This window comes from Columba livia, chromosome Z, assembly GCF_036013475.1.
Source record: "Columba livia isolate bColLiv1 breed racing homer chromosome Z, bColLiv1.pat.W.v2, whole genome shotgun sequence".
Taxonomy (NCBI): domain Eukaryota; kingdom Metazoa; phylum Chordata; class Aves; order Columbiformes; family Columbidae; genus Columba; species Columba livia.
The window spans coordinates 43,766,134-43,792,191 of record NC_088642.1 but is presented as its reverse complement, the minus strand read 5'-3'; the positions used below and the strand labels follow the sequence as shown (position 1 = coordinate 43,792,191).

Sequence of the window (26,058 nt, the reverse complement as noted above, 5' to 3'; positions counted from 1 at the left end):
ACAATGTACTAAATTCTGCCCAGGAGTGTATGACGAGCGAGTTGAGAGTGTATAGGTCAGGATCAAGGGACAGGCTGGCAGGGGTGACGCTGTTGTGGGCGTCTGTTACAGGCCACCAGATCAGGCTGGGGAAGTTGACGAGGCCTTCTATGGGCAGCTGAGAGTGGCCTCACAGTCACAGGCCCTGGTTGTTGTGGGGGATTTTAACTTTCCTGATGTTTGCTGGAAGGACCATTCAGCCAGCCAGCCACAGTCCAGGAGGTTCCTCCAGTGCATTGATGATAACTTCCTCATGCAGATGGTGGAGGAGCCGACTAGGAGAGGTGCACTGCTGGATCTCATCCTCACTAACAAGGAGGGTCTGGTTGAAGCAGTAAAGGTTGAGGGCTGCCTGGGTTGCAGTGACCACGAGATGGTGGAGTTCAGCATCTTGGGTGGCAGGAACAGAATAGCAAGTAGAATTGCAACCCTGGACTTTAGCAGGGCTAACTTTGGCCTTTTCAAGCAATTGCTGGGGGAAATCCCATAGGCAAGACTGCTTGAAGGAAAAGGGGCCCAAGATAGCTGGATTGCATTCAGAGATTGCTTCTTCCACGCTCAGGATCAGAGCATCCCCACACGAAGGAAGTCCAGGAATGGAGCCAGGAGGCCTGCGTGGTTGAATAGGGATCTGTTGGGTATGCTCAAGCAGAAGAGGAGAGTTTACAGGTCATGGAAGCAGGGGCTGGCCACTCGGGAAGAATATAAGGCTGCTGTTAGAGGATGTACAAAGGCAGCTAGGATAGCCAAGGCCTCCTTAGAATTACAGCTGGCGAGAGGGGTCAAAGACAGCAAAAAGAACTTTTTCAAATACATAGCAGATAAAACTAATACCAGAGGCAATGTAGGCCCACTGATGAATGGGGTGGGTGCCCTGGTGGCAGAAGATACAGAGAAGGCAGAATTACTGAATGTCTTCTTTGTCTCTGTCTACTCTGCCGGACGCTGTCCTGGGGAGCCCTGTACCCCTGAGACCCCGGATGAAGCCAGGTCAATGGAGGAGTTTGCTTTAGTCAATGAGGACTGGGTTAGGGAGCAATTAAATAGTCTGGACATCCATATATCCATGGGTCCAGATGGGATGCATCCGCAGGTGCTGAGGGAGCTGGCTGATGTCATTGCTAGACCGCTCTCCATCATCTTTGCCAAGTCTTGGGAAACGGGGGAGGTGCCCGAGGATTGGAGGAAAGCAAATGTCACTCCAGTCTTCAAAAAGGGCAAGAAGGAGGACCCGGGTAATTATAGACCGGTCAGCCTCACCTCTGTCCCTGGGAAAGTAATGGAACAGCTTATCCTTGGTGCCATCTCAAGGCATATCAAGGATAAGAGGGTTATTAGGGGCAGTCAGCATGGCTTTACCAAGGGTAAGTCGTGCTTGACCAACCTCATAGCCTTTTATGAGAATGTAACAAGGTGGATGGATGATGGCAGAGCGGTGGGTGTGGTCTACCTTGACTTCAGTAAAGCCTTTGACACAGTCTCCCACAGCATCCTCACAGCTAAGTTGAGGAGGTGTGGTCTAGAAAATAGAGTAGTGAGGTGGGTTGCAAACTGGCTTAAGGAGAGAAGCCAGAGAGTGGTAGTCAATGGTGCGGAGTCTAGTTGGAGGCCAGTATCTAGTGGAGTGCCTCAGGGGTCAGTACTGGGGCCAATATTATTCAATATATTCATTAACGATTTAGACAAGGGAATAGAGTGTACTATCAGCAAGTTTGCTGATGACACTAAGCTGGGAGGAGTGGCTGACACACCAGAAGGCTGTGCTGCCATCCAGTGGGACCTGGACAGGCTGGAGAGTTGGGCGGGGAATAACCTAATGAAATTTAACAAGGGAAAGTGTAGAGTCCTGCATCTGGGCAGGAACAACCCCAGGTTCCAGTCTAGGTTGGGAAATTACATATTAGAGAGCAGTGTAGGGGAAAGGGACCTGGGGGTCCTGGTGGACAACAGGATGACCATGAGCCAGCACTGTGCCCTTGTGGCCAGGAAGGCCAATGGCATCCTGGGGTGTATTAGAAGGGGGGTGGTTAGTAGATCGAGAGAGGTCCTCCTTCCCTTCTATTCCGCCCTGGTGAGACCACATCTGGAATATTGTGTCCAGTTCTGGGCCCCTCAGTTCCAGAAGGACAGGGAACTGCTGGAGAGGGTCCAGCGTAGGGCAACAAAGATGATTAAGGGAGTGGAGCACCTCCCTTATGAAGAAAGGCTGAGGGAGCTGGGGCTCTTTAGTTTGGAGAAGAGGAGACTGAGGGGGAACCTCATTAATGTTTATAAACATATAAAGGGTGAGTGCCATGAGGATGGAGCCAGGCTCTTCTCGGTGGCAAACAATGATAGGACAAGGGGTAATGGGATCAAGCTGGAACACAAGAGGTTCCGCTTAAATTTGAGAAAAAACTTCTTCTCAGTAAGGGTGACAGAGCACTGGAACAGGCTGCCCAGGGGGGTTGTGGAGCCTCCTTCTCTGGAGACATTCAAAACCCGCCTGGACATGTTCCTGCGCAACCTCACCTAGGCATTCCTGCTCCAGCAGGGGGATTGGACTAGATGATCTTTTGAGGTCCCTTCCAATCCCAAACATACTGTGATACTGTAATGAGCCTCCTTTTATCCCTTTCCCTCTTCAAATCTAGTTTAGATCTCTTTCAATGAGCCCTGCTAACTCCTCACATCACTTAAACTTGTTGATTTCCTCAGGTGCAACTGACAGTCCACATACAGAATCTACCTCACAAAACTCTTGCACTTGGTCTGCAGGTCTTCTCTATGAGATGGAAAATGGTGCTTGAGCACAGACCAATGCTTTGTCATCATGGAAGGAACAAGAGAGGAGTAAGTACTCCTGTGGGTTGGCTGCCTTATACGGTCTTCCCCCTTCATCAGCAGAAGCAGCAGCCCAGACCTCCAGATCAGGAATTTTCAGTCCTGCAGCAGCCACTGCTACTGTTAGCATGTATCAAGTAGGCGAGGAGGCCGAGTTTAGCACCTTCAAATAGTCTGCACAAACATATCCTTGCACAAAATCCAGAATTGATCTTCTTGAGACAAGATGAAGAGTCAGTGAAGCCACGTGCTATGGTTGGGTATTTATAGCATTTAGGGTACTGCCTTCTGTCATGAAATCATGTCAAAGGTTTATACAGTAGCTGCATACTTCACTAATACTGCCTCAAAAGTTTATTCTTCTCCTGTTGTTTCTGAACAAAACTAGAAAGAATTGCTCTTGTAAGCTGAAGCAGCACAGCTGGAAGAAAAACAATCTTATATATTATTAGCTTTCTAGAAATATAATGTTTTACCACCAAACAGTATGTTTTGACCCCATATTGAGCTTTCCAAGTGTTAAAATATTGTATGACTATTGGTAGAGATAAAAGATCTCCTGAAGAGCTAACATATTTCTGAGATGTGACTGTCTTAAAAGCTTTTAGCAGACTGGCAAGGCTGATCACAGCCTGAAACATCTTAAGCTACAGTGACTTTTAGTTCTGACACTGCTGTTCTTCCTTTTAATACATTTTAAACATTTGCCATGATACAGAACGGATTTTACTGAAATTGTGAAAGGAAGAATAGAGTATAATTTCTTCCTTGTACAACAACGTGTTCTTGTTACAAACATTTTTGTCTGTTAATGCACGTGCAAGCTGCAGTTATATCAACTCTCTACACAAAGAGACACAATGTGAGGGTAACGGAGTTTTTGTTTTCTCCTTGATTTTTGGAACACAATACCAACTCAAATAGGGGTCAGCTGAATTTTGTCTTAAGCATTACAGCTCCCATCGTGCAGAAATCTAAAAGGAAAGAAAAATGCCCAAACATTATTTGTAGAAGCTTTCCCACACTGAAAACTAACCATTCACCTATGGGTACATTGTAAAGGTTAGTAAAACAAAGCACACATTAGCTTACTTTATTTCAGGAGTAACGATTTCTGCTGCTAAACTGTCTGAAGGCTCTTGTCTTCCCAGAGGCATCAATCCTGAGTTAGCAAAAGTAAAAAAGATGGAAAACATACCAGTAACTTTCTTTAAAAGACTACAGGTAACATTGTTCTTGAAGTTTCAGTTCTAGAGTTACGCTAGACAGTAGAAAATAACACAAAATCAGGCTACAGCAAGACAGAGAGACAAGCACAATTTCACTTGGTGAATAAAGTCATTATTTCTGTCTTCATCCATTCTGATGAAGGAGTTTTCTGGTGTATTTTCTGCTCATTAGCTTACCTAAGAACTATAAATCTGTGCAACTTTACACATAGAGGTAAATTGCAACACATGAAACATCATACATGCATGAGAACACTTAGTATCTCCACAAAGAAAACTATGTAACTACACAGAAATCAGAAAAACATTCTAAAAATATCACCCTGGGGAGGAGACTAGAATTTCTGATTGACTGAAATAATGTATGAGTTTTCAAATGTTTACAAAGTTAGGAATAGGTGAAGCAGTTTTTCACTGGTGATCTTAGAGGACCTTAAATTTATTCTGTGCTAAACAAAAGTACATTCAACACTCTCCAGAGAAATCCTGTAAACTTTAGAGAATATGTATTTAATCTCCGTATTTGTCCTTTACCTGTAGTGGTGAGCTGACCCTCCTGAGCTTGTACACATCTAAGCTCTTCAATAGTTTCTTTTAAAGAATCTCTTTCTGTTCTTAATCTCTAAATAATTGGAAAGAGAATGAATATCAGTCTTGGCACTACAAATTCATCTTTAACTGTACACAAGTCACCAAAAGGCACAGCCTCCAAAACTTTAAAAATAATTTAATGCAACTCTAGATATTATTTTCAAATTAAAGCATCTCAGTCTATTTCATAACAAAATAAAAGTAAATATTATATATTCCACATGAACAGGGTTTTTTTGAGGAGGGTTGTGGCTGTGTATTGCACATTGGAGTAAAAATATCAGGGTATAACCTTACAAAATCAAGATATGAGTGACACAAAGTTCTAGTACCAGGTAATAAACAGCATCCACTGGGGCCACTCAGCCATCCCCCTTTTCCCCTCATTAGGGCTGATTCCAAAGGAAAGGGAAGTGAATTAAGAGTAGCCAGGAGTGAAATAAAAAGAAGGCGAGTATAGTCAACATAACAGACAAAACGCATTAACTTCATTTTGTTTGTCTTACAACAGTGAAAGTGTGAGCAGCATTTCCATATCTCCTTCCTCCTTTGTATCAACTGGCCTTGCCATTCACCAGAATCTTAGCTACGGAAGAAAACTAGTTGCTTGAGGCTCAGTCCAAAGAGGAATGAACAGCAGGACTGGACCACCTTGGGATCTAGACAGACGGGCTCTTCAGTAGTGTGTGGAAATAGCAGAACAATGGCAAGGAGGTGGACTGTAGATATGCTCAAGCGACTGCCGCTGGGATGTAGAAAAAACATATACACCACACTAATTGTTTTACTGACTTTGTGTGCAACACAGGCCTGGGAGATACTCTAAGGCATCTTATCACTATGCTTGAGATTCCTGCTTTGTTGTGAGAAAGAGCAGAGCACAGCCGAAGACTGTGCCTGCTTGAAGCCTTGAAATAAAGACAAACACAGCAGTCCCAGTGATCTTCTACCAGGGACAAACTCTGCAGCGCCAGCATCTCCACTTGTGTCACCTCTGCCTGGGAGCTTAGGTGCTGTTTTGGAGATCCCCCAGTGGTGAGGTAACTAATACAAATTCGCTCTTTGCAATTGCATTCGTGGTCTCTGGTTGTTCTTGTGATCTGCGTGCATTGGCTCACGCAAGTAGCATCAGGCAAATACTCTCCTAATTTGGCTAAAAAAATCAGAATTTACAGGTAGCATCAAGTTTTTGTCCAGAAGGCTGCCAAGATTCAAAAATGAAGGGAGAAAATGGCAACTATGTAAAGATCCAAGCTGTAGTTTGCTCCAAAGTCAGACATGTCCAGTATTACTAAAACGTGCAGGATAGACCTCAGCTCTATGTAAGTATGGAGTTGTGTCACCTGACAGCTCGTTGCATTTCATCCTATTAAAGTCTGATTCAGATACATTTTATATTTCAGCCTAAACAGATGCCAGACTTGGAGTCACTTTGGCAAAGAACATTTTGGTGAGGTGTGACAGAGGCTTCTGCTGTATTTCTGAATCCAGCAAGGTGAAGTCTAGTGCAACTGTCAAAATAGTCTGAATAAAGTGTACATTCTATTAGCACTGAAAGTCATTTCACAACCCCCACATGTGTAGAAGCTGTTTTTATCATAAATACTAGAGAAGAAGAGCCACATAGAGGAGTACTCAAACTCAGCTGCTGAAAGCATGGATTCTGCAGTCTGCTACTGTCAGTCACAAGACATCGAGTTGAATAATCTAATGCCATAATGTTTTCATGAATAAGAAAAGTTCTAGGGCTTCATTTGTACACTGCAGACAAAGTCAAGTCATGAAATTATCTTAATACTTATCATACAATACATCACAGAGGTAAAATTCCAAGCTACAAAGCTGAAGATATCAAACAAGCTACCATACTTTGCCAGAACATAAAGACAAGACAAAATAAATTTCAGCAACTGTTTTCAAAACATAACTGACAAGATACCACTACATAGCTTGTGACCTGTGGTGAACAACATCACTGATACTTACCTAACAACAGGGAACAGAAAGAGTAGGTAACACAGGTAATGAATCACTAATTCAAATGCTGAGAGTCTTCAGCTGTATCCTACTTCTCACAGGTGCACACCCATTCAAAAGAATGTACTGAAAACCATCACCTGCCCCCGAAAATGCTATTTGTCAGGGGATAAAACAGAAAACTATATGACAACGGCCTGTAATTCAGATCCTTTGTGCAAGATGAAATGGTCCATCAAGCAATGGGTAAGCCACAGACATAGCCTTACCATTGTCAGACATAATAAAACTGGAAAAAACAAACTTCAAATAAAGAGCAGGAAAGAAAGCCAAAGCACAGTATAAACACAGTTACTACGGGCATTCCAACCTGAACTGAAGGGCGGATGGATTTGGTATCAAGGACAAGCATACACAGTAGTTTGAAAATTTAATAAAATATGAAAATCAAAGACCTATGAACAGAAAATAACTGAAAACTTTCAATTCAAATGCTATTCAAGCACAGTGGTTGGAAATTTTGGAAATAATTGCACGGGAAATATGACTATTAAGAGAATAGCCTACAGAAATTCTGACTGACGGATATATGGACTTATACTTAAAAAAAAACTAAGAAATCATTATCTCAGAAGTCCTGGCCTTGTTTTGAAGCAGTTTGAGGCACCTTGTGTATACACTCCTAAGATATAAGCCAAAATAAACTGGTAAGAAATAACAGTGTGCAAGAGAAGTCTGAAGGATCAAGTCCTAGCAAGAGAAGACAGAGCAATTAATCGCAGAATCACTAGCAGCAAATGACAGAGAGGAAGGGAATAGATGGGTATCCACTCTGTGTGTTCCATGTTGGCTGTACATGATAGATAACAAGGAGCTGTCATAAATCGCAAGATCGCTGCAAAGGACATGTCCCTCTACATGACTCCTAACCCTCTTGCTGTAATAGTCATGACTCTACAAAGACAGTTATGCTGCTGATACCCCAAAAAAATGCTTTAGAAAAAATTCAAGAGGAGCAGAAATGGAGCAGAAATGATACTTCAAATAGTTTTTTAGAATACACTACAATTACCCTGGGTGTTTTTAACCTTCTCATGGTAAATGGTCAAGAAACAACTTCACATCCCAAAGATGAAGGCTTTTTCCTCTTAAAAATGGGTCACATATGTTTTTGTACAGTCACTTTATTCCATGCTGTACAGTTCTTAGGTTTAAAAAGGATCTTGTACACAAATGTTATAAAATTCTACCTGAAAATAGACTTCCTAATTTTAAAAGCTTGCTGGAAATTGCTAACTATAGTTACTATATCTATGTGTTAGAAAGGATACAAAGTTGCTATTGCTACTACTAAAAAAATAACACCTTGGCACTTACATCTTTTTCTTTTTGGAGGCTGTCTACTTTTTCTTTCAGTCGTTTGCATTCATAATCTAATTTATCAGCCTTCTTGGATTCTTCAGATAACCTGTTTTGTAGTTCAACTGCCTGTGAGAACAAGAATCAGTAATTTGTCTGCAAATATTAATATTAAAACAAAATACAAAAGACAAAGCAGCCAGTCACCACGCACCATGAGTAATGTTACAAACAAGTGAAATTGTTACCTATAGGACATAGTAAGAACTACTTTCATCAGTTCTGTGTTTCAGCAAAATCAACAGTATTTAAATATTAATTCTTAGCACAAGCAAAAGAAGCAAAACCTTCAATTATTTTCAGTACATCTAAACACAAGAATTTAAGCCCAAGCATGCTGTAGAGAAAAAGGATGTATTGTTCTATGGATAAAAAAGCTTAGGAAAAGCAGAAAAATCCGCCTCCATTCTGAGAAGCCTAGGAATGAAGACTCAGCTAAAGATGTACATCTGCTGCTGAAGCAATTAATAAGGCGTTTTTTTCATTACTTTTAGATTACAGAGAAAGTGATAAAGTTGTGAAGCAAGGAAGTAGCCATACCTACATGAAGGCTGCCTAGTATGTCTAATTACCTTTTATTTTCAATGTGTATAGCTCTAGCAAAATAAGTACCAGGCCTAAAAATCTGCATGGTCTTAAATCTTAGAGAAGGACTTCACTGTTGTTGTTCTTAAGTTAAAGGCTGCAAAAAAAGGCACAGTCCTGACATTTCTGAGATTATCAGATTAAAAAAATCTATCAAAATATCAGATATGAAAATATTCTATTTCTCAGATGTGACAGCTACTACGAGAATAACTGCAGGTATAAAGAAAAACAAAACAAAACAAAGCAGGAATTCACCTGTGATTGTGCCCCTTCTTGCAAAATACATATATTTTCACTTCAAATGGAAACAAATGCACTAATGTTTGTAATCACTCATGCTATGGTAATGCTATGTAGAAAAACACAGCAGGAAATAAATTGTCTTGAATCACGACTTGAGAGTGTACAGGAAGAAACATAGCAACACGGTGATGCAGAAGATTAAAAAAAAAAATTAACTGCCATCACATTTACTGAGCATTGTCTGATGCGTGGAATGAGTAAAGCAGGAATCCTGCAGCAAAGAAAAGCAAGACATACTGCTAGAAACACACCAGAAGGCACCTGCGCAAAGGGGCTAAATTAAAATTACAAAAAATAATCCTGCAATCTTCACATTTCAATTCCTCATATTACAATCAAAAATACCTAGGAAAATGCTTGTGCTTGCTTTCAGGAAAGTGAACAAAAGCTCTTAATACATAAATGCTATCACCTCTCACAGCACGATACACCACCACTAACTTAATCTCACAGAAACTGCTGGGTGGGTTGAAGATGCGATTTCCCTGCAGATCACTGCTGGAGTTTGAACCAAGCACTTTCACTCGCACAGCAGAAAGCTTCTAATCCAAAGAAATAGCTCCTCTGATAGCATGATCATGAGTGGAATTGGATCCTTCAAACACCAGACAAGACACATTCCACTACAGGGGCACACTAGTGCTCAGCAGTGACATAACATCAGAATCTTTACACCTGGCTTAATTCTTATAGCAGAATTTGGGATTCCCAGAAATTAATTTTGTGACAGCTCATGATTCACAGGCAGGTCTCAAAATGAGCCCAGTCTTACAGACACTGAAGGCATGAGACACCTGAGGTTTATTTCAGTCTCAGCCAGCAAAACAGTTTTGTACAAATCAACAGCTGCTCAGACATGAAAATCTACCCATAAAACACAGGGAATGATGAAGGAGGAGTACTTTTGCAGCACAAATGATGGGACTGCCCCTTCCAAAATCTTTATTGTTGGTGAAACAAGAACGATCAGATACAGATGTCAAGGTTACACAACTATATCATACACTCATCTGTCCAAAAGAGTGAAAAATTTGTTGCCAATAAACATGATATTACTCATGTGTGAAAGGTGATTGCTTTCTATGTTTACTTTTCCCTTTGATTCTTATTTCACCATTTTTCTTGTTGAAGTTCGTTTTTTTTCTGGTGGCTCTATTTTGATGGTATTTACAATTACCCCATGGAGGCTGAAGCTAATTGTCTTAATAGCTAAGATGGCCAGGTGCAGGGAAAAAGCTATAAAGTATTAGGGGCAAACATTGCCCCTAGGTTTGCAATGCTGTCAGTGGTTGTTTCTGATTCTTCTGTAAGCTGACATACAGGGACCCTCTGCCATGACCACTAGAGCAGGTAGGCATACAGAGCAGGCACTACTACTTTAATGAACCAGGCTCTGTCTGGCCCTGTAACAAGAGTCCCAGAATGATGTCATGTCGATGTAGTATAGAAGCACAGAGAAGATTAAGCACATCTTCCACCTTTACATAAACAATATCACATGACACTTTGATAACCAGAAGGATTAAGCAGATGCCTTTCACTCCACAGAGTGTGCTGGTGACGCATTTTGCACTCTGCGGGAAGCATATAAACAACAGGGATAATAAGCATCCTTCACTCTTCATAACTGGACAAATTCAGATGTATCAGACAAACTAGAATCTGAAAAAAAAAAAGAAGTTACTTAGTCACAAGAAAAACTTACCTCAGCTGTGGTGTGTTCCTCACTGCTGGAAATTTGTAAGTGAAAAGTGCATACATTCTCTGAAAGAAGAGGCTCTAACTCAAGCCCCACTACTGAATATGAATTACGAGTAATTTATTTGAGAAAAAAAAAAAACTTAACGTTTGTTATTTTTTTTTTTAAATGTAAAAAATGCGTCTATTGGCAAACTAACGTAAACTTGGAATAATAAGGATTGCAAGAAAGGAAGACAAAGGTAGCACCCACAAAACATGGAAGCCTTCTACATACAAGGAGCTGTTTGCTCATAATTTCTTTTTTACTTTGAGGTATTAGCCCTGTTATGAAGATAAAGTATTGAAAAATACAGGTAATTGTTGCACTGATGATGTCTGTTCTCACCTGTCTCTTGTATGTTTCCAGCTGACTGCGTGCTGTGTTGGCCTTTCTTAGTTCTTCTTCCAGGCTCACAGTGTTTTGCATGTACATTGTATTCTTCTCTTCTAAGAGTTTCACTTGCCGTCGCAAATCACCCAGGTCTTCCAATTTCTTTTTGTATGACTCCACCTGGCTTTCTAACTTTGCTACTTTATCAGAAGAATGCCTGGAGGGACAGATTTATATCAAATTTGTGCTCTGAAAACTACCATAATCAAATGTCTTGCAGCTTCCTCAGTATTTTGCCTTAATACAGAAGACATTCTGAGACATCATGGTGAGAAAAAGAATATAATACATCATATCAGTCATATCCTCCTATTATGAATGTTTTCACTTTCAAATTGTCTGTTTTTTTCCCATTACTATTTGCCAACACAAAGAGCTGCGGATGGAGGTACTTTTAGACGCTATCACACTTCCTAATACAGCCTTCTCATCTGCTTCCAATCTTAAAATAGCAGTTAAAACACCTTCACTCTCACCCACTTCCTTTCAATTCTAAATTGATGCTAGGTCCTGCATTTTACAAGGATAAATAATAAAATTTTCTGCCCTCCAATTTGTTTTAATGATAGCCAGTAACACAGTCATAAAGGTCCATCTCCTGGGCAGCATTTATAATACTTTGTGACAGAGCACTACCATAATAGCTTTGGACCCTGATTCCTCCTTAAAAAAAAACCCTAAAAAACCCAAACCAAAACAAAAATGGAGAAAGAAATGCCAGGCTTTGTTCATAAAGTTTCAGAGTTTGTTCAGTCTACCTCATGCACTGCCAGGAGAGCACCAGCCCTCACCCCCAATCACCCACACTCCTGGTGCTATTACTGTCCCCAGTTTCATTTTAGAACCTAAGAAATCTGGAAATTTCCCCATTGAATTAATGGTCACTTTGTGGGACAGTGGGGCAAGCCAAATCTCCTTAATGCACAACAAAATGCAGAGCCTCTCTCTGCGGTAAAGAATTACTCTTTGAACCCATGCTGCGCACACAGATAGTTTATGGAATTGTGCAGCCTGATGGGCTCATTCCTTCTATTACTGACAGAGGAGGTAAAGACAGATAGCTTTGGTAAAAAGCTGCTGGTGAATTAGAAAAGGCAGTATTAAAATAAGTCCCACTAGACTTGCGAGAAAGTGATACAGGTGAATAATGGATAGCTGTTCTGAATAACCCATGGCAACAAGATGTACCACTGAAGGATTATTTTCCATAGTAAAAAGGGCTGCTTCCACCCTATAAACCCCTAGCATCATCATCAAATCATGACAACTTTGTGTGCTAAAATCCAGTCACAAAGAAAGCTGTAACAGATGTTGTTCATATTAACATTATTAATATGATGAATCAAAAGCACCAGCCAAAGTCCAAATAACACAAATACAGGAAAGGGTCTAGTTCCCTGATAAGAACAGATGCCCGAGTCATGACAAGGGTGAGTAGAGAATACTCAAAGAGACCAGTGAGTGACTTGCTATGACTATAAGATGGTGTATGATTGTTAAGTTATTGATTAGGTACATAATAAATAACTAATTTACTTAAGCAGAATTGTGTCTATGTACTCAACTGAAGGATCCAAATGAACCCTGACATTGAGTAAGTGTTTATATTTAATTTAAAGAAAAACTGATGAAGTCTAAGTACCTGAACTATGTGGATTAAAATTTAATAGACTTTTCATAAAATGGTTAATGGAACAGAGTTTACCTGAGTACATCTATCTCATCCTTCAAAGACTGAGCCTCCTCTGCCAATGTAGTAAGCTCTTCCGTTTGTTGTCTCAATTCAGCAATTTCCTTCTCTAGTTCTTCACAGCGTATTCGATAGTCATCTTTGGCAGCTTCTAATCTGTAGAAATGAAGTAAAACAGAAAATAATTGCTCATCTTGAGCCACAGTCAGTTCTCCTCATCACCCTCCTTTCTAAACATGAAACTGCCTTCTGGCACACTGAAGAACAGCAGCCCAATGTGCTTCCTTGAAAATGTAGCAGCAGATCAATTTTTTTGAGGCTCTTAATTTGGCAACAGTTTTTCTGTTTGGAAGGTCGCACGGTAATGTATGTTCGCTGAGAGACAAACTATGAATTTTTTTCTGTCACTGTATTTTTTTCACACTGTAAGCTAAAGCAGAAATTTCCACCTCTGCTCATCTTGGGGCATACAGAGTTTGAACACGACATCTTTATCCTAAGATTTTGTTTCATCTGTTTAACTCCTACACAACTTAATACTGACTTGATTGTCAGACGCTCTAAATGCTGTATGGCTCTCATCAAGGTGATTATACTTATTTATTAACTTAATTATAAAGAACCCATGCCTGCCCAGTATCTCTGAAGAACCAAGGCATACATTTAGCTGCCTATTAGATTGGTGCAAAAGTTTTGGACCTTGATCTTTAAATCATTAGAACTATGCTCAAACACATCTTTATTAACCAAAATAGGAACCATTACGATCAACACATTTTTAACCAGTGAGAAGTTTGCTTATTCCTGCAGTGTAAAAATCCAAGCTTTGGGATTCGATAAAGCCTTCGAAAGCATTTTCTGCATCCTGCTGGTTGTGGTGGCATTATCCCTGCAAAAAGCTGTCAAGATGCTTGAAGAACTGGTGGTCAGTTGGCAAGAGGTCAGCTTAATATGGGGGATGAGGCAAAACTTCATAGTTCAACTTTTGAAGCATTGGTTGTGCAATGTGCGGTGCTGTGGAGAAGAATTGGGCCCATTCTGTTGACCAATGCCAGCTGAAGGCATTGCAGTTTTTGGTATATCTCATTGATTTGCTGACTGTACTTCTCAGATAGAATGGTTTTGCCAGGATTCAGAAAGCTGTAGTGGATCAGACCGACAGCAGACATCAAACAGTGACCATGACGTCTTTTTTTGGTGCAAATTTGGCTTTGGGAAGTGCTTTGGAGGTTCTTCTAAGTCCAACCACTGAGCTGGTGATTGCCGGTTGTCACATGAAATCTACTTTTTGACGCACGTCACAATCCAATCAAGAAATGGTTTGTTGTTGTTGTATAGAGCACAAGAAGACAACACTTCAAAACAATTATTATTTTTATTTTCTGTGTAGCTTATGAGGCACCCACTTATTGAGCTTTTTCACCATTTCATTTCCTTCAAATGCCAAAAGACCATAGAACGGTTGAAACTGAGTTCTTCAGCAGCTCCTTGTGTAAGTGTAAGAGGGTCAGCTTCAATGATTGCTCTCAATTGGTTGCTGTCAACTTCCAATGGCTGGACACTGCACTCCTCATCTTCAAGGTTCTCATCTCCTTTGTGAAACTTTTGGAACCATCACTGCACTGTACGTTCGTTAGCAGTTCCTGGGCCAAACGCGTTGTTGATGTTGTGAGTTGTCTCCACTTCTTTACACCCCAATTTGAACTCAAAAAAGAAAATCGCTTGAATTTGCTTTTTGTCTAACATAATTTCAATAGCCTAAAATAAACAGCAAGTAATAAGTTAGTAGCAAAAAAAACCTCAAAGAGAGAAAAGCACACTAAAATTACACATAACATAACCACATTTATTGAAGAATGTATTCCTATATCAAACAGCAAATGCCAACAATGCAAAAATTCCAATTACTTTTGCACCAACCTAATAGTTAGCACGTAAAGAACTCAGGCCAAAGTTTCTGAAGTGAACTATGTATATAGAGCACACATAGCTGAAGTCGCATTACAAAGGGAATAACTTTGTTACAAAAAGAAACTTTTTCAAAGCCTTTTGAAAAAACAGAAGAGGACGCAACCTAGAACATGAAGATCTATTGTGATTTTGATCTGAAACTAAAAAACAATCCAGAAAAGGAGGTATGGGCATGGAGAAATCAATACAACAAAAACACAACACCAAACCCAAAATATCAAAAAACAAAACCAAAAAAACCCCACAAAACCAACAGAACACCACAAAAGCACACCCGTATTCTATCCATTAATTCAAAGAGTCCAAAAAGAATCTATAAGAATGGAGACAAGAGATAGTCAGAAGGTCACATAAACCATATACATCAAAGATTTGGATCCTGATTACCCAAATCTGTCAAAGGACATAGAGGCAAGAGTGCTACAAAAACTGTTGTATCACGCTGGGCATCAGTTAAGCTGTACATATATTCTGTTGGATCAGGTAGAGGTGGGTAAGAAGCAAAAAAAAATTGCCATTGGAAACCACATGCTACAAAGACAAGTGAAGGAGATAATGGAGGTTGGGAGATGAGTCTCACAGGTGAAAAGGGTTTAGAAAGACACTCAGAGTCTGAAGCTAGAGTAACAGGCTGTGCAGATACTGCATATAGGGAGAAAACCTGTTCAAACAGCAATTGACAATAGACTCAGAAATCATTCCAGAGCATGGAGATGAATAAGAATAGATAAAAGGGGACACAAGTGAGACATCGCTATGTTTTTTCTTTACGTGGCAGCTGTAGAAAACCAGGCACCAGCTGCTATGAAAGGGAAACACTGAACATTTTTCAGTGAAACTGAAGAGGGAGGGCATGTCTGAACAAACAGGAAAGAGACTTAGCAAGAGAAAAATCACAAAACAGGCAAAAAAGGGAAAGTTACATGGCAGCTGACACACAAGTTAGAAAAGGGCAAAAAGAAGACAGAAAAGAGAAGACAAACTGGCAAGTAAAGAAATACCATAGTTTCACTAACAAGGAATAGGGAAAGTAGAGAAACAAGAACAAAAATATGATGGTGAAGTGGACCAGCTTTCATCAGCAGAATAGGCTTACACAGCCTGAAAGCAGCAGTTAAAAGGATGACAAAGGATACTCAGAGTCATAGAATAGTTTGAGTTGGAATGGACCTTCAAAGATTCGCCAGTTCAAGCCCTCTGCCATGAGCAAGTACATCTTCAACTAGACCAGGTGGCTCAGAGCCTGGTCAGAGTCCTGGCTTTGCATGTCCCCAGAGATTATTCATCTACCACTTCTCTGGGCAATCTGTTCCAGTGTTTTATCACCCTCATTGTAAAAAATTTCTTCTTCATGTCTAGCATAAAACTCCCCTCTTTTAGTTTAAGATCATTGCCCCTTGTCCTACCACAACAGGCCCTGCTGAATTGTCTGTCCCCATCTTTCTTATATGCCCGCTCTTAAGTATTGAGAGGCTGCAATAAGGTTTCCCCCAGAGCTTTCTCTTCTCAAGGCTGAACAAGCCCAACTCTCTCAGCCTGTCCTCTTTGGTGGGGGTATTCCAGCCCTCTGATCATTCTTGTGGCCCTCCTTTGAACCCACTCCAACAGGTCCATGTCTTTCCTGTACTGAGGGCTCCAGAGCTTAACACAGGACTCCAGGTGGGATCTCACCAGAGCAGAGCGGCAGAATCACCTCCCTTGACCTGCTGGCCACATTCCTTTTGATGCAGCCCTAGATATGCTTGATCTTCTGGGCTACAAGTGCTCATTGCCAGCTCATGTCCAGTCTTTCATCCACCAGTACATCATCAGTCCTCTGCAGGGCTGCTCTCAATCCCTTCAATTCCCCAGCTTGCATTGAGACCAAGGTTGCCCCAACCCAGGTGCAGGACCTTGCAGTGGGCCTTGTTGAATCTCATGAGGTTTGCATAGGCCTGCCCCTCAAGCTTGTCCAGGTTCATCTGGATGGCATCCCATCCCTCAGGTGTGTCAACCACACCACACAGCTTGGAGTAATCCACAAACTTGCTGAGGGTGCATTTGATCCCCACATCTACGCCATTGATGAAGATATTAAACAGTACTGGTCCCAATATGGACCCCCGAGGGACACCACTTTTCACCAGTGTCCATGCAGATATTAAAGCCATTGACTACTACCCTCTGGATGCAACATTCCAGCCAATTCTTCATTCACTGAACAGTCCACTCATCAAATCCATACTGCTCCAATTTAGAGAGAAGGATGTTCTGGGGGACCATGTCAAAGGTTTAGCAGAAGTCCAGACAGATGACACCCACAGTCCTTCCTTTGTCCACTGATGTAGTTACTCCATCATAGAAGGCCACTAGGTTGGTCAGGCAGGTCTTGTGCTTGGTGAAGCCAGTATTTAAAGAGGAACTGTGTCTCCATGCGTTGAGGAAATAAAAATGAAGAGCTGATCTCACTTGTGAATAAACTCCATCTTTCAGATATGAAACAATTTGTTTTCAAACTCAGAGAAGGACACACTGTAGTACTGCCCATGCAATCTTTCAGCTAGGAATTCCTACACCTTAAAAATACAATCAGACTAATTTACATAGGGGAAAACATGCTATTTTAATTCTCACTGATTTTGAATAAGAAGTGAAATGATTACATACCAACAATTCAAAATACCTTCACGGAGACTGGCATGTATAAAGCATTTCCACTTTAAGAAATTATGCATTTTTTATGTTGGAGCTTGTAAAGAGGTAAATCACAACACGTACATCACTGTAAAAAATGTAATATGGTTATAGCACTCTTCATACTAATTCATAATTGCCAACAGAACCAGAAGTACATATCATGTCTTTTGCCAGCTACAAACAATCTAACCAAGTGTAGCTTTTCTACCTGAATGTTTCTTCTTGGAGTTGTTCTAGCTGTGTCTGCAGCTGCAAGTGCCTACGACCCACAGGGCTGTTGGGATCTTCAATAGAATCAGATTGATTTAAACGTTCCATCAAAATCTGATTCTCAGCGAGCAAGCTGCTCTTCTCCTCCTGGAGGGCTGCAACCTATTGTAATAAAAGCATAAACTGGAATAACTGAGATATCCAGCTACAGAGAACGTTTTTTTCATGTGCATAATAAAGTATCAACACAACCCACAAATAGAAACACACAGGCTTCAATAATCACATTTCACAAAAATATACTATATCCTTAATAGGTATTCAATTGCTATGTCACATAACAAACATACTGCAACATTAGAAGCAGGTTTACCACACAAAAATCATGACTAGTTTTACCTGTATTTTGTACAAGCATCTAAAGAAAAAGTTTTAGTTATCACAGAACATAACTTGGTCATAATAAACTATGCCTACTTTCCTGAAAAACAAATAAAACTAGCCCTCCACAGTAAAGCTTTTAAAAATCAATCAACATAGAATATCCAAGTCTGGATACCCAAGGGTGTGCCTTTTGCAGATTTTTTTTTTTAAAACAGTGTCCAATAGCAAGCAGATCTGACACACGAACTTAGTCCCAAAGATAACTCAGTTTCCTGTAATGTTGTGAAAACAGGCAATAATGCAAAGAACCCAAAGTGCTGCAACTCAAACAATAGCTGGAGCATGAGTTCACACATTAAATAGCATAGAATTAACACGCAGGAGGAGGAGGAGCTGAAGAGATGAAATGTAAACATCTCAACAAAGGGAAATGCTTCTACAAGAGCTTGAATCATCAAATATGCCAAAATCCAACTGTCACACAAATCAGCTTCATTACTTCTAACGGCTAGTGAACTGTTAGCAAAAGCCTGCATTATACACAAAGGCAGGCCTGCAATGCTAATGCCTTTCAGGGCTCCCACTTTACACTCCTCACATCTTCTGGATGAGGTACGCTTGACCTACAGCAAGGGTTAGTCTAAATCCATACAGGTGATACAGTACAGTAACTTCTGTTTGGGATTTAACTGAAACTGTTACAGCAGCATAAATTCTATTAGTTCTCTAATGCAAGAGTTGAATCACACAGCTCAACCCCTTCTTACCCAAATAAAAAAAGGTTTGTTAGTGTAAACCATTTTAATACTGGCAACACTGCATCAATATAAGAAAACAATGAAATTCTCTCTGCTACACAAGTAAAATAATTACTGTGCAATTTTCCATCTCCCTTTTAAAAATTATGTTTCCACACTATACTTCTTGTTTTAAGCTGCCTAAAAATTAACACATCTCTTGCCCACTTCAAAATGAATATGTACAATATAGCAAACCTACCTGCATATCTAACTCATGACACCTCTGGGCAATTTCTTCTTTTGTTGCTAGTGCTTCATTCAATTCTTCCGTAGTTTTCTTCAGCTACCATGAAAAACAAACATTTATAGTTTCATCACACTCTGTGAAGTGTCTAAAAATATTCCGAACTACCTGACTGTAAAATTACTTTTATATTTAGGCAATAAATTCCTTTTTCAGAAAATAGAGGAAATTCTGCTCTTATAAAGAAACGAAGAAGCAGATATGATTACTATTTATTTTGTGTGACAGTAAAAATAAAACATACCTAAAAGTAATATCTGTTCTTACAAAAATGTTTTAGAATTACCACATCTGTTCTATGAATCAAGTCACAAAATCCTGAAGATCTTGGATCTGAAGAACTCATCAACTCTGTACATTGAAAAAATTGTCAATACCACTTTTCTTTAGAGATGCAAAGAGTGCATAATTTCAGTCTTCAATCTACTTTTTAAATATAGAAAGGACTGGAAGGTGGAAAAGAGGGGATGGACAATTAGGGTAAAATTTGTCTAGTCACTAGAAGTCACACTTACTGCATAACAGGAATACAACTAACATGGTAAGCGAGAAGACTACCCTTCTGAGAAAGGGCACTGAACCTTGTAAGCCATGAGCAATATTCAGACACTTCCATTCAAATGCTTTATGTGCAAGGATATGTACCTTTAATTTTGCATATGAATGCGGTTAAGAGAATGTAAAAAACACAGCTAAAAATAACTGGCCTGATAAGGCAGATGCATGCATGTTATGTACATAGAGATGTAGATATGTATTACTATATATGATTAATATGATGGACTTTCTCAAATGACATTATCATACATTATTCTTTCAAGTTTACTTCTCAAGTGTCTGTTGACATACCAAAATTAATTCCATCTGCCAGAATTTACACACTTCTACAGAGAAAGCATTCTGGAGGAACACAAGGAACAACACTGTACTTTACTTCTCAATTAGAAAAAAATAGAGGAAGTCAGACAGCATTAGCCTGAGGTCAAGCTAGAAAAAACAAATGGTTTTGTGTATTCTTTAAATATATCAGACAAGGAAGGATTCGCTTTGAAAGCTTTCAACAGTTGCCAGAACTTCTTTAAGGATTTTTGAGCTTCACCTATGTTGTTTTTTTTTTAAACTGACTTTGGAAGTAGTAAATGGTGAGAAAACATTTTATTAAAATACTATATATTTTCAATCCTTTCTCTCAACAAAGAAATCCTTTTTTTCAAAGATTTGCACCAGTCTGAAGTTTTGCTAAACCATGTCATCTAGATGAAGTTGTTTTCCAAACTGAGTTTTTCTCCCCCACAACAGAAAATAGTAACACAATTTATAAAGCCAAAGGGCTTGAAATACTGAAATGTATTTTTCCACTCCTTATTTTAATTTCCCCTTTCAAAACCCTTTCATGACTAAACAAAAAAAGACAGATTTTTAATAAAGCAAAATGACTAGCCATTGATGTGCTATGATCAAAGGAAAAGAAACATCTAGTCTTAGATACCTGTCGATCAAGGTCAACGTAAGCATCATTTCCAACAGAGACTGGAGACTCTTTACTCATCAACTGGAATTAGATTACACTGGATTAGAAAACGCAAGGATTTACTTTTATATTACAAGCTAAGGTTCAATGAAATACCAAGTTGATTTCAACTTTTGGGAGCTTAATCTGACTTCATTTCAACATTTTTTACTTCATTTTTATATAAGACATATTCAGAAACAATTACAGAAAGATTTATTCAGAATTTGTTATATTTAAAGCACTATAAAAGAAATCTTACATAATTTCTTTTTTTCCTGAAAACACACATTCTGTATCTAGGATGAAACATACAGTATATTCTGCTAAGCATTTTACTGAAGTGCCATTGGAATTACGCCACTGTCAACATACCATGCAACACCCACCCCTTAACTCTTCTCTGAAAGTGGTTTTCATTTTTTGATCACCGGGAAGTTCACAGAAATTTACTTATTTATTTAGCTAAAGTTGAGGACATATCTACCTCAGCTAACTTTGCAAAAAAAAAAGATGACAAAAATTCCTGCTCTGGAGTTGTTTGTAATTTGCAAATTTAAAAATAAAGTCTTGAAATTCGTATTAGAATTCCTTGTATAGTAACCTATTTTATTGCACGAATGGCTGGTAGTGGCTTTAGTCTAGAAAACATCACTTTTAACCATAACTTTTGGAACAAACAAACAAGAACATACATACACACAAAATCACAAAAACAAAACCAAAAACCACATCCCAAACCAAACCCTCCAAACTGAGTGATGTAAACTGTGTTCTTTCAGCAGTCCACTGATCAGCTACACAAGTAGAGAAAAGTTAAATAAAATGTAACTGAAAGTTACACAAAATATAAAACACAAAATGAAACAGTCTTCCACATAACAAATACGTTGTAAGTAACTCAAAGAGCAGCATTACAGCACCACACTGATCTTTTCTGTCATCCTGTCCAAACAAAATATTTTATGAGTTCTCCAATAACATGATTCATAGAAGTTACAATCAAAAAGGCCCAATCCTACCAAAATCTGGACAAAATTTCTTTCCTAAGGCCTCCTGTCTGGCCTAGTTACTTCCTCCAGAGACAGGGTTTCCTGTATTCCTTCCAGAAACCAGTGCTTTTGCATTACTTTTCATTGACAAAGTTCCTCTGACACACAGCACAGAGCTTTCATTTCTTCTCCACCCTTTGTGTTTATACCAATGTGTACTAGAGAAAATCTCTGTTTGACATTTGCATCATTCAAGTATTTATACATATACATATTTCTCCGGTTCTCCTTAATTGGGATCTAGCCATGTACTACATGCTTAATTTCATCTATTCGTCCTCAACAGTCCTTCTCAGACTGATGATGTTGGTTGCTAACTGCTGAATTCCTTCCATTTTGTCTACAACTTTACAATGACAAACTACTAGAAAATGAAGCATTCTACAAAGCCCAGATTCTCTGTAACAATAATGAGAAAGAGCCTAGCCTCAGAGCTGTCCTCTGAAAAATGAAGTCACAATTTTTCATTACCATATATACACTGGCATTACAAACTTGTATTTAATTTAGGTCCATGCATTCTGATTATTGTTTTGCTATCCAAACCAAGAATTTCCAATCCCTCTCTGATAAATGATGTTTATAAACATTTCAATTAAACTACAAGGAAAGACATTTGGTCTTTAAAAAAAAAATCTGCAAATTATTACATTTAAAACATAGCAATGTATTAATTGAAAGTAATAATGAATTATAATAACATAACGAGAATATAGGAGTGTATAATACAGAATATACATCATTTATAATTATATATAATATTTTTGCAATATTTTTGATCACTATATCATTCTCGCTCTTCCTCTATCTTGTGCACAGCTTGCATTTAGAAATGCACATTTGCAGATCAGAATTTAACAATCTAGGTGGTGGTAACACACCAGACCAATTTGAGTGCACTGAAAAAATAGAAGTATTGTTCAATTTATAAAAACTTTATGGAACATAATGCATATTTTATTAATAATATTTTCTTTTAAACATTTAAATAAGTGAAGAAAGGAAATGCCGAAGAGTTGCAAGTTATTAAAAAAATTCAAACAAACAAATAAAATTTAAAACACTAAATGTTCCTGCTTTCATTTAAAAGTCAGTTGTTTCATGCAAAAAGAAAAAAAAACAGAGAAAACAGGGCAGAGGTTTGTTGTATGGTGTTTCATGAAATATTCTAATGAGTGAGATGATTAACGAAAACCGAAGTATCAAAACTATTTATATGTATTTTGCTGAAAGAAAAAATGGATTACATAATACATGAGTAAATCTCAGAGTGGCCTTTTCACATACCTAGGAGAAAGAGTACCTGCAAGTCAAATGCTTTGATACGCTTGGATCAGGTGACATACCAACTTTTCAAATACGCACATACACCTACTTTTCTAGGCACTTTATTTTGGTGTTTCCTATGTATTGCTTAGTCCAAGTCACTTGGATTCCAAGACCTGCTTAGAGTCCAAGAAATAGAAGAACTTTATATCCACTGAAATTTCACCCTACAAAGACACAGAGTGCAGGTACAGCTCTGAAAAGACCTTCTGGACCTAAATTCTCATTAGAATCACAAAATATTTCAAGTTGGAAGGGACCCATAAGGATCACTGTGTTCAACTCCCTGCTCCTCACAGGACTACCTAAAACTAAACCATGTCACAGATTCACGGAATGGCTGGGGTTGGAAGGGACCTCTGGAGATCATCTAGTCCAACCCACCTGCTAAAGCAGGTACACCAAGATCATCGAGATGCTCCTTGAACTCTGACAGGCTTGGTGCTGTGACCATGTCCCTGTGGAGCCTGTTCCAGTGACCAACTACCCTCCCAGTTAAGAACCTTTTCCTAATGTCCAATCTGAATTTCCCTCTGAGTGAGATTCATTCCATTTCCTCGTGTCCTACCACCAGAAAGAGAAGAACAGCACCTCCTACTCCGCTGGACCCCTTGAGAAAGTTATAGACTGCAATGAGGTCACCCCTGAGCCTTCTTTTCTCCAAGCTGAATAAACCAAGTGACCTCAGCTGCTCCTCCTAAGTCTTGCCATCAAGACCATTCACCATGTTGGTTGTTCTTCTCTGGACACACTCTAAAAGTTCAAAGTCCTTCTTATATTGAGGCACCTAGAACTGAACACAGTACTTGAGACAGGGTCATACCACTGCAGAGTAGAGTGGAACAATCACCTCCATCAACCAGCCAGTTATGCTGTGCTTCATGCACTTCAGCCCTTTTGGCTGCTAGGGCACACTGCTGACTCATATTCAACTTGACATCAACCTAAAACCATAAATCTCTTTCTGTAGGGCTTCTCTCCAGTCTCTCATCTCCTAATTTGTACATATAAGCAGGATTACCCCATCCCTAGTAGAGCATCCAGCTCGTGCACTTGTTAAAATTCACACAGTTGCTGACTGCCCAGGTCTTTATTCTATCCAGATCTCCCTGTAAGGCCACTCTACCCTCAAGGGAGTTCACAGGTCCTCCTAGTCTAGTATCATCAGCAAACTTCCTTAATGTACACTTGATCCCTGTGTCTAGATCATTTATAAAAATATTACAGAGCACTGGCCATAAAACTGAGCCCTGGGGAGCCCCTCTGGTGACTGGCCACCAGCCTGATGTAACGCCTTTTACTGTTACTCTTTGGGCCTGACCTGCCCATATATTCTTGACTTGTCTAGCTGTATAATGGACATTTTGTCCAGAAGGATATTGTGAGAGACAGTATCAAAAGCTTTGCTAAAGTTCACCCCTAAAAACACATCTACTGGCTTCTCTTGGTCAACCGGATGGGTGATTTCATCATCAAAGGAAATTAAGTTAGTTAAGCAGGACTTTCACCTAATGAGCCTGTGCTGGTTATGACCAAAGACCGTGTTGTCTTCAACCGTCTCCATAAGTTTGCCAGGCACTGAATTAAGACTGACAGGCCTGTAAGTACCAGGGTCTTCCTTCCCTTCTAGATAATTGGGACAACCTTTTCCAGCTTTGAGTGCACTGGGACCTCTCCTCTCCCAAGGCAACTGGAAAGTTTTTGAGAAACTTTCTGATGGTTTTTTAAGCAGCTGAGATCCTCCTCATTTGGTTCTGAAAGCCTTGGACTTCTAGGCAGCTTGGAAGGTAGCACGATAATCACTCAGAACTGTACCAGTACCTGGAATTGTAAGCTCTTTGATTCATTGAGTTTCAAAAATCTGTTCCAGAACAACAGATCCTCATCCTGTGATTTCTCCCCACTTTTACTCCTCATCTCTGAAAGAGGGCACAAACACTAAACAAGTTCAATGCCTACTCAAAAAATGTGAAAAATTTTGGGCTGCTTCAGATCTGGCAATTTTATCAAATGAAGGAAATTAAAAAAAAAAAAAAAAATCAAGCAGGAGATTTTCAACAGAAAGAAGAAGGATAAAAGAAGGTTTTCTATTATAAGATAATGCAGAATAAAGTGATGATGAAAGTTGGGTTTAATAAAAGAGGATATTAGCAAAAACCATCAAAACATTGTATTACAGTTAAAAAAGACTGCTACAGTAAAATATCCCAAAACTAGTGTGTAGCAGCACTGACTGGAAAATGACTTATCGTAAGAATTCTTTCAATGCTTGTTTCAATGTCCTCTCTGCAGTGTTATAAATGGTAGTCCACACACAGACAACAGGATGTCCGTCTGCATGGGTACAGCATCGGCCTAAGTGATAACAGGGGACAAGGTCCCTGTAGATTCATGACAATCTCTTCCTCTATTCAAACATTACCAAAAAGTGAAATTGCTCTACAGCTTAAACTGGTATTTAGTTTCTCTTGTTCTCTTGAGAAACAGGATTTCCTGCTTTCCTTTGTGGCCTGCCATGCAGTAAACCTCCATCTACAAAGACGGATATGGACTTCACCTATGGGCACTTTGGGCTCCTAAGAAGTCACATGGGGGCTTCATGGCTATAGCAGTCACTAACACTGTGGTTTTACAATTTTCACTGTGGCTTTAATTTACTACTGAACAGCACTTTTACAAAATACAGTGCAGTATACTTGCTAACTTGTAAAAACACATTAGCATGAATACTAATTAGCCTATTCATTAGCCTATTCATAACCCTACAGCTGACAAGAGTACTCTGCTCTTAATTTCTCTTGTTCACTTGTCCAGCGAAAAACAAAACAAAACAGAAAACAAAACAACACAACAACAAAAAACAAACAAACAAACAAACAAAAACAAAACAAAACCAACACAGTTCATGGAATTCTGCAATTTCAAGGCACAAATTTTGCAGAAATTCTATAGTATTTGGTTACTCATATCGAAGTAATCTACTGCACTTTGGGAGCCACAGGGTGGGAAAGGTAAAGGAACCCAGGATCTAAAATATCCAGAAGTTTCAATCTTCTAGATTTAAAGAAAAGTGGGACATTCAATTAGAGTTCCTG

The 26,058-nt window shown here is 39.3% G+C and overlaps 1 protein-coding gene across 5 annotated transcripts in view; it reads right to left on the bottom strand.

The window, feature by feature from the left end:
• The window catches only part of HOOK3 (hook microtubule tethering protein 3), a 102,579-nt gene that overhangs the window by 38,529 nt on the left and 37,992 nt on the right, over positions 1-26,058 (bottom strand). For all 5 annotated transcript variants that reach the window (XM_065045618.1, XM_065045620.1, XM_065045619.1 and 2 more), the window contains exons 7-14: positions 20,565-20,627; positions 19,031-19,114; positions 17,646-17,809; positions 12,806-12,946; positions 11,056-11,257; positions 8,037-8,147; positions 4,626-4,713; positions 3,955-4,024 (exon numbers count right to left, since the gene is read on the bottom strand). In XM_065045618.1, the coding sequence (XP_064901690.1) occupies positions 3,955-4,024; positions 4,626-4,713; positions 8,037-8,147; positions 11,056-11,257; positions 12,806-12,946; positions 17,646-17,809; positions 19,031-19,114; positions 20,565-20,627 (923 nt within the window). The remainder of the gene's footprint in view (positions 1-3,954; positions 4,025-4,625; positions 4,714-8,036; positions 8,148-11,055; positions 11,258-12,805; positions 12,947-17,645; positions 17,810-19,030; positions 19,115-20,564; positions 20,628-26,058) is intronic.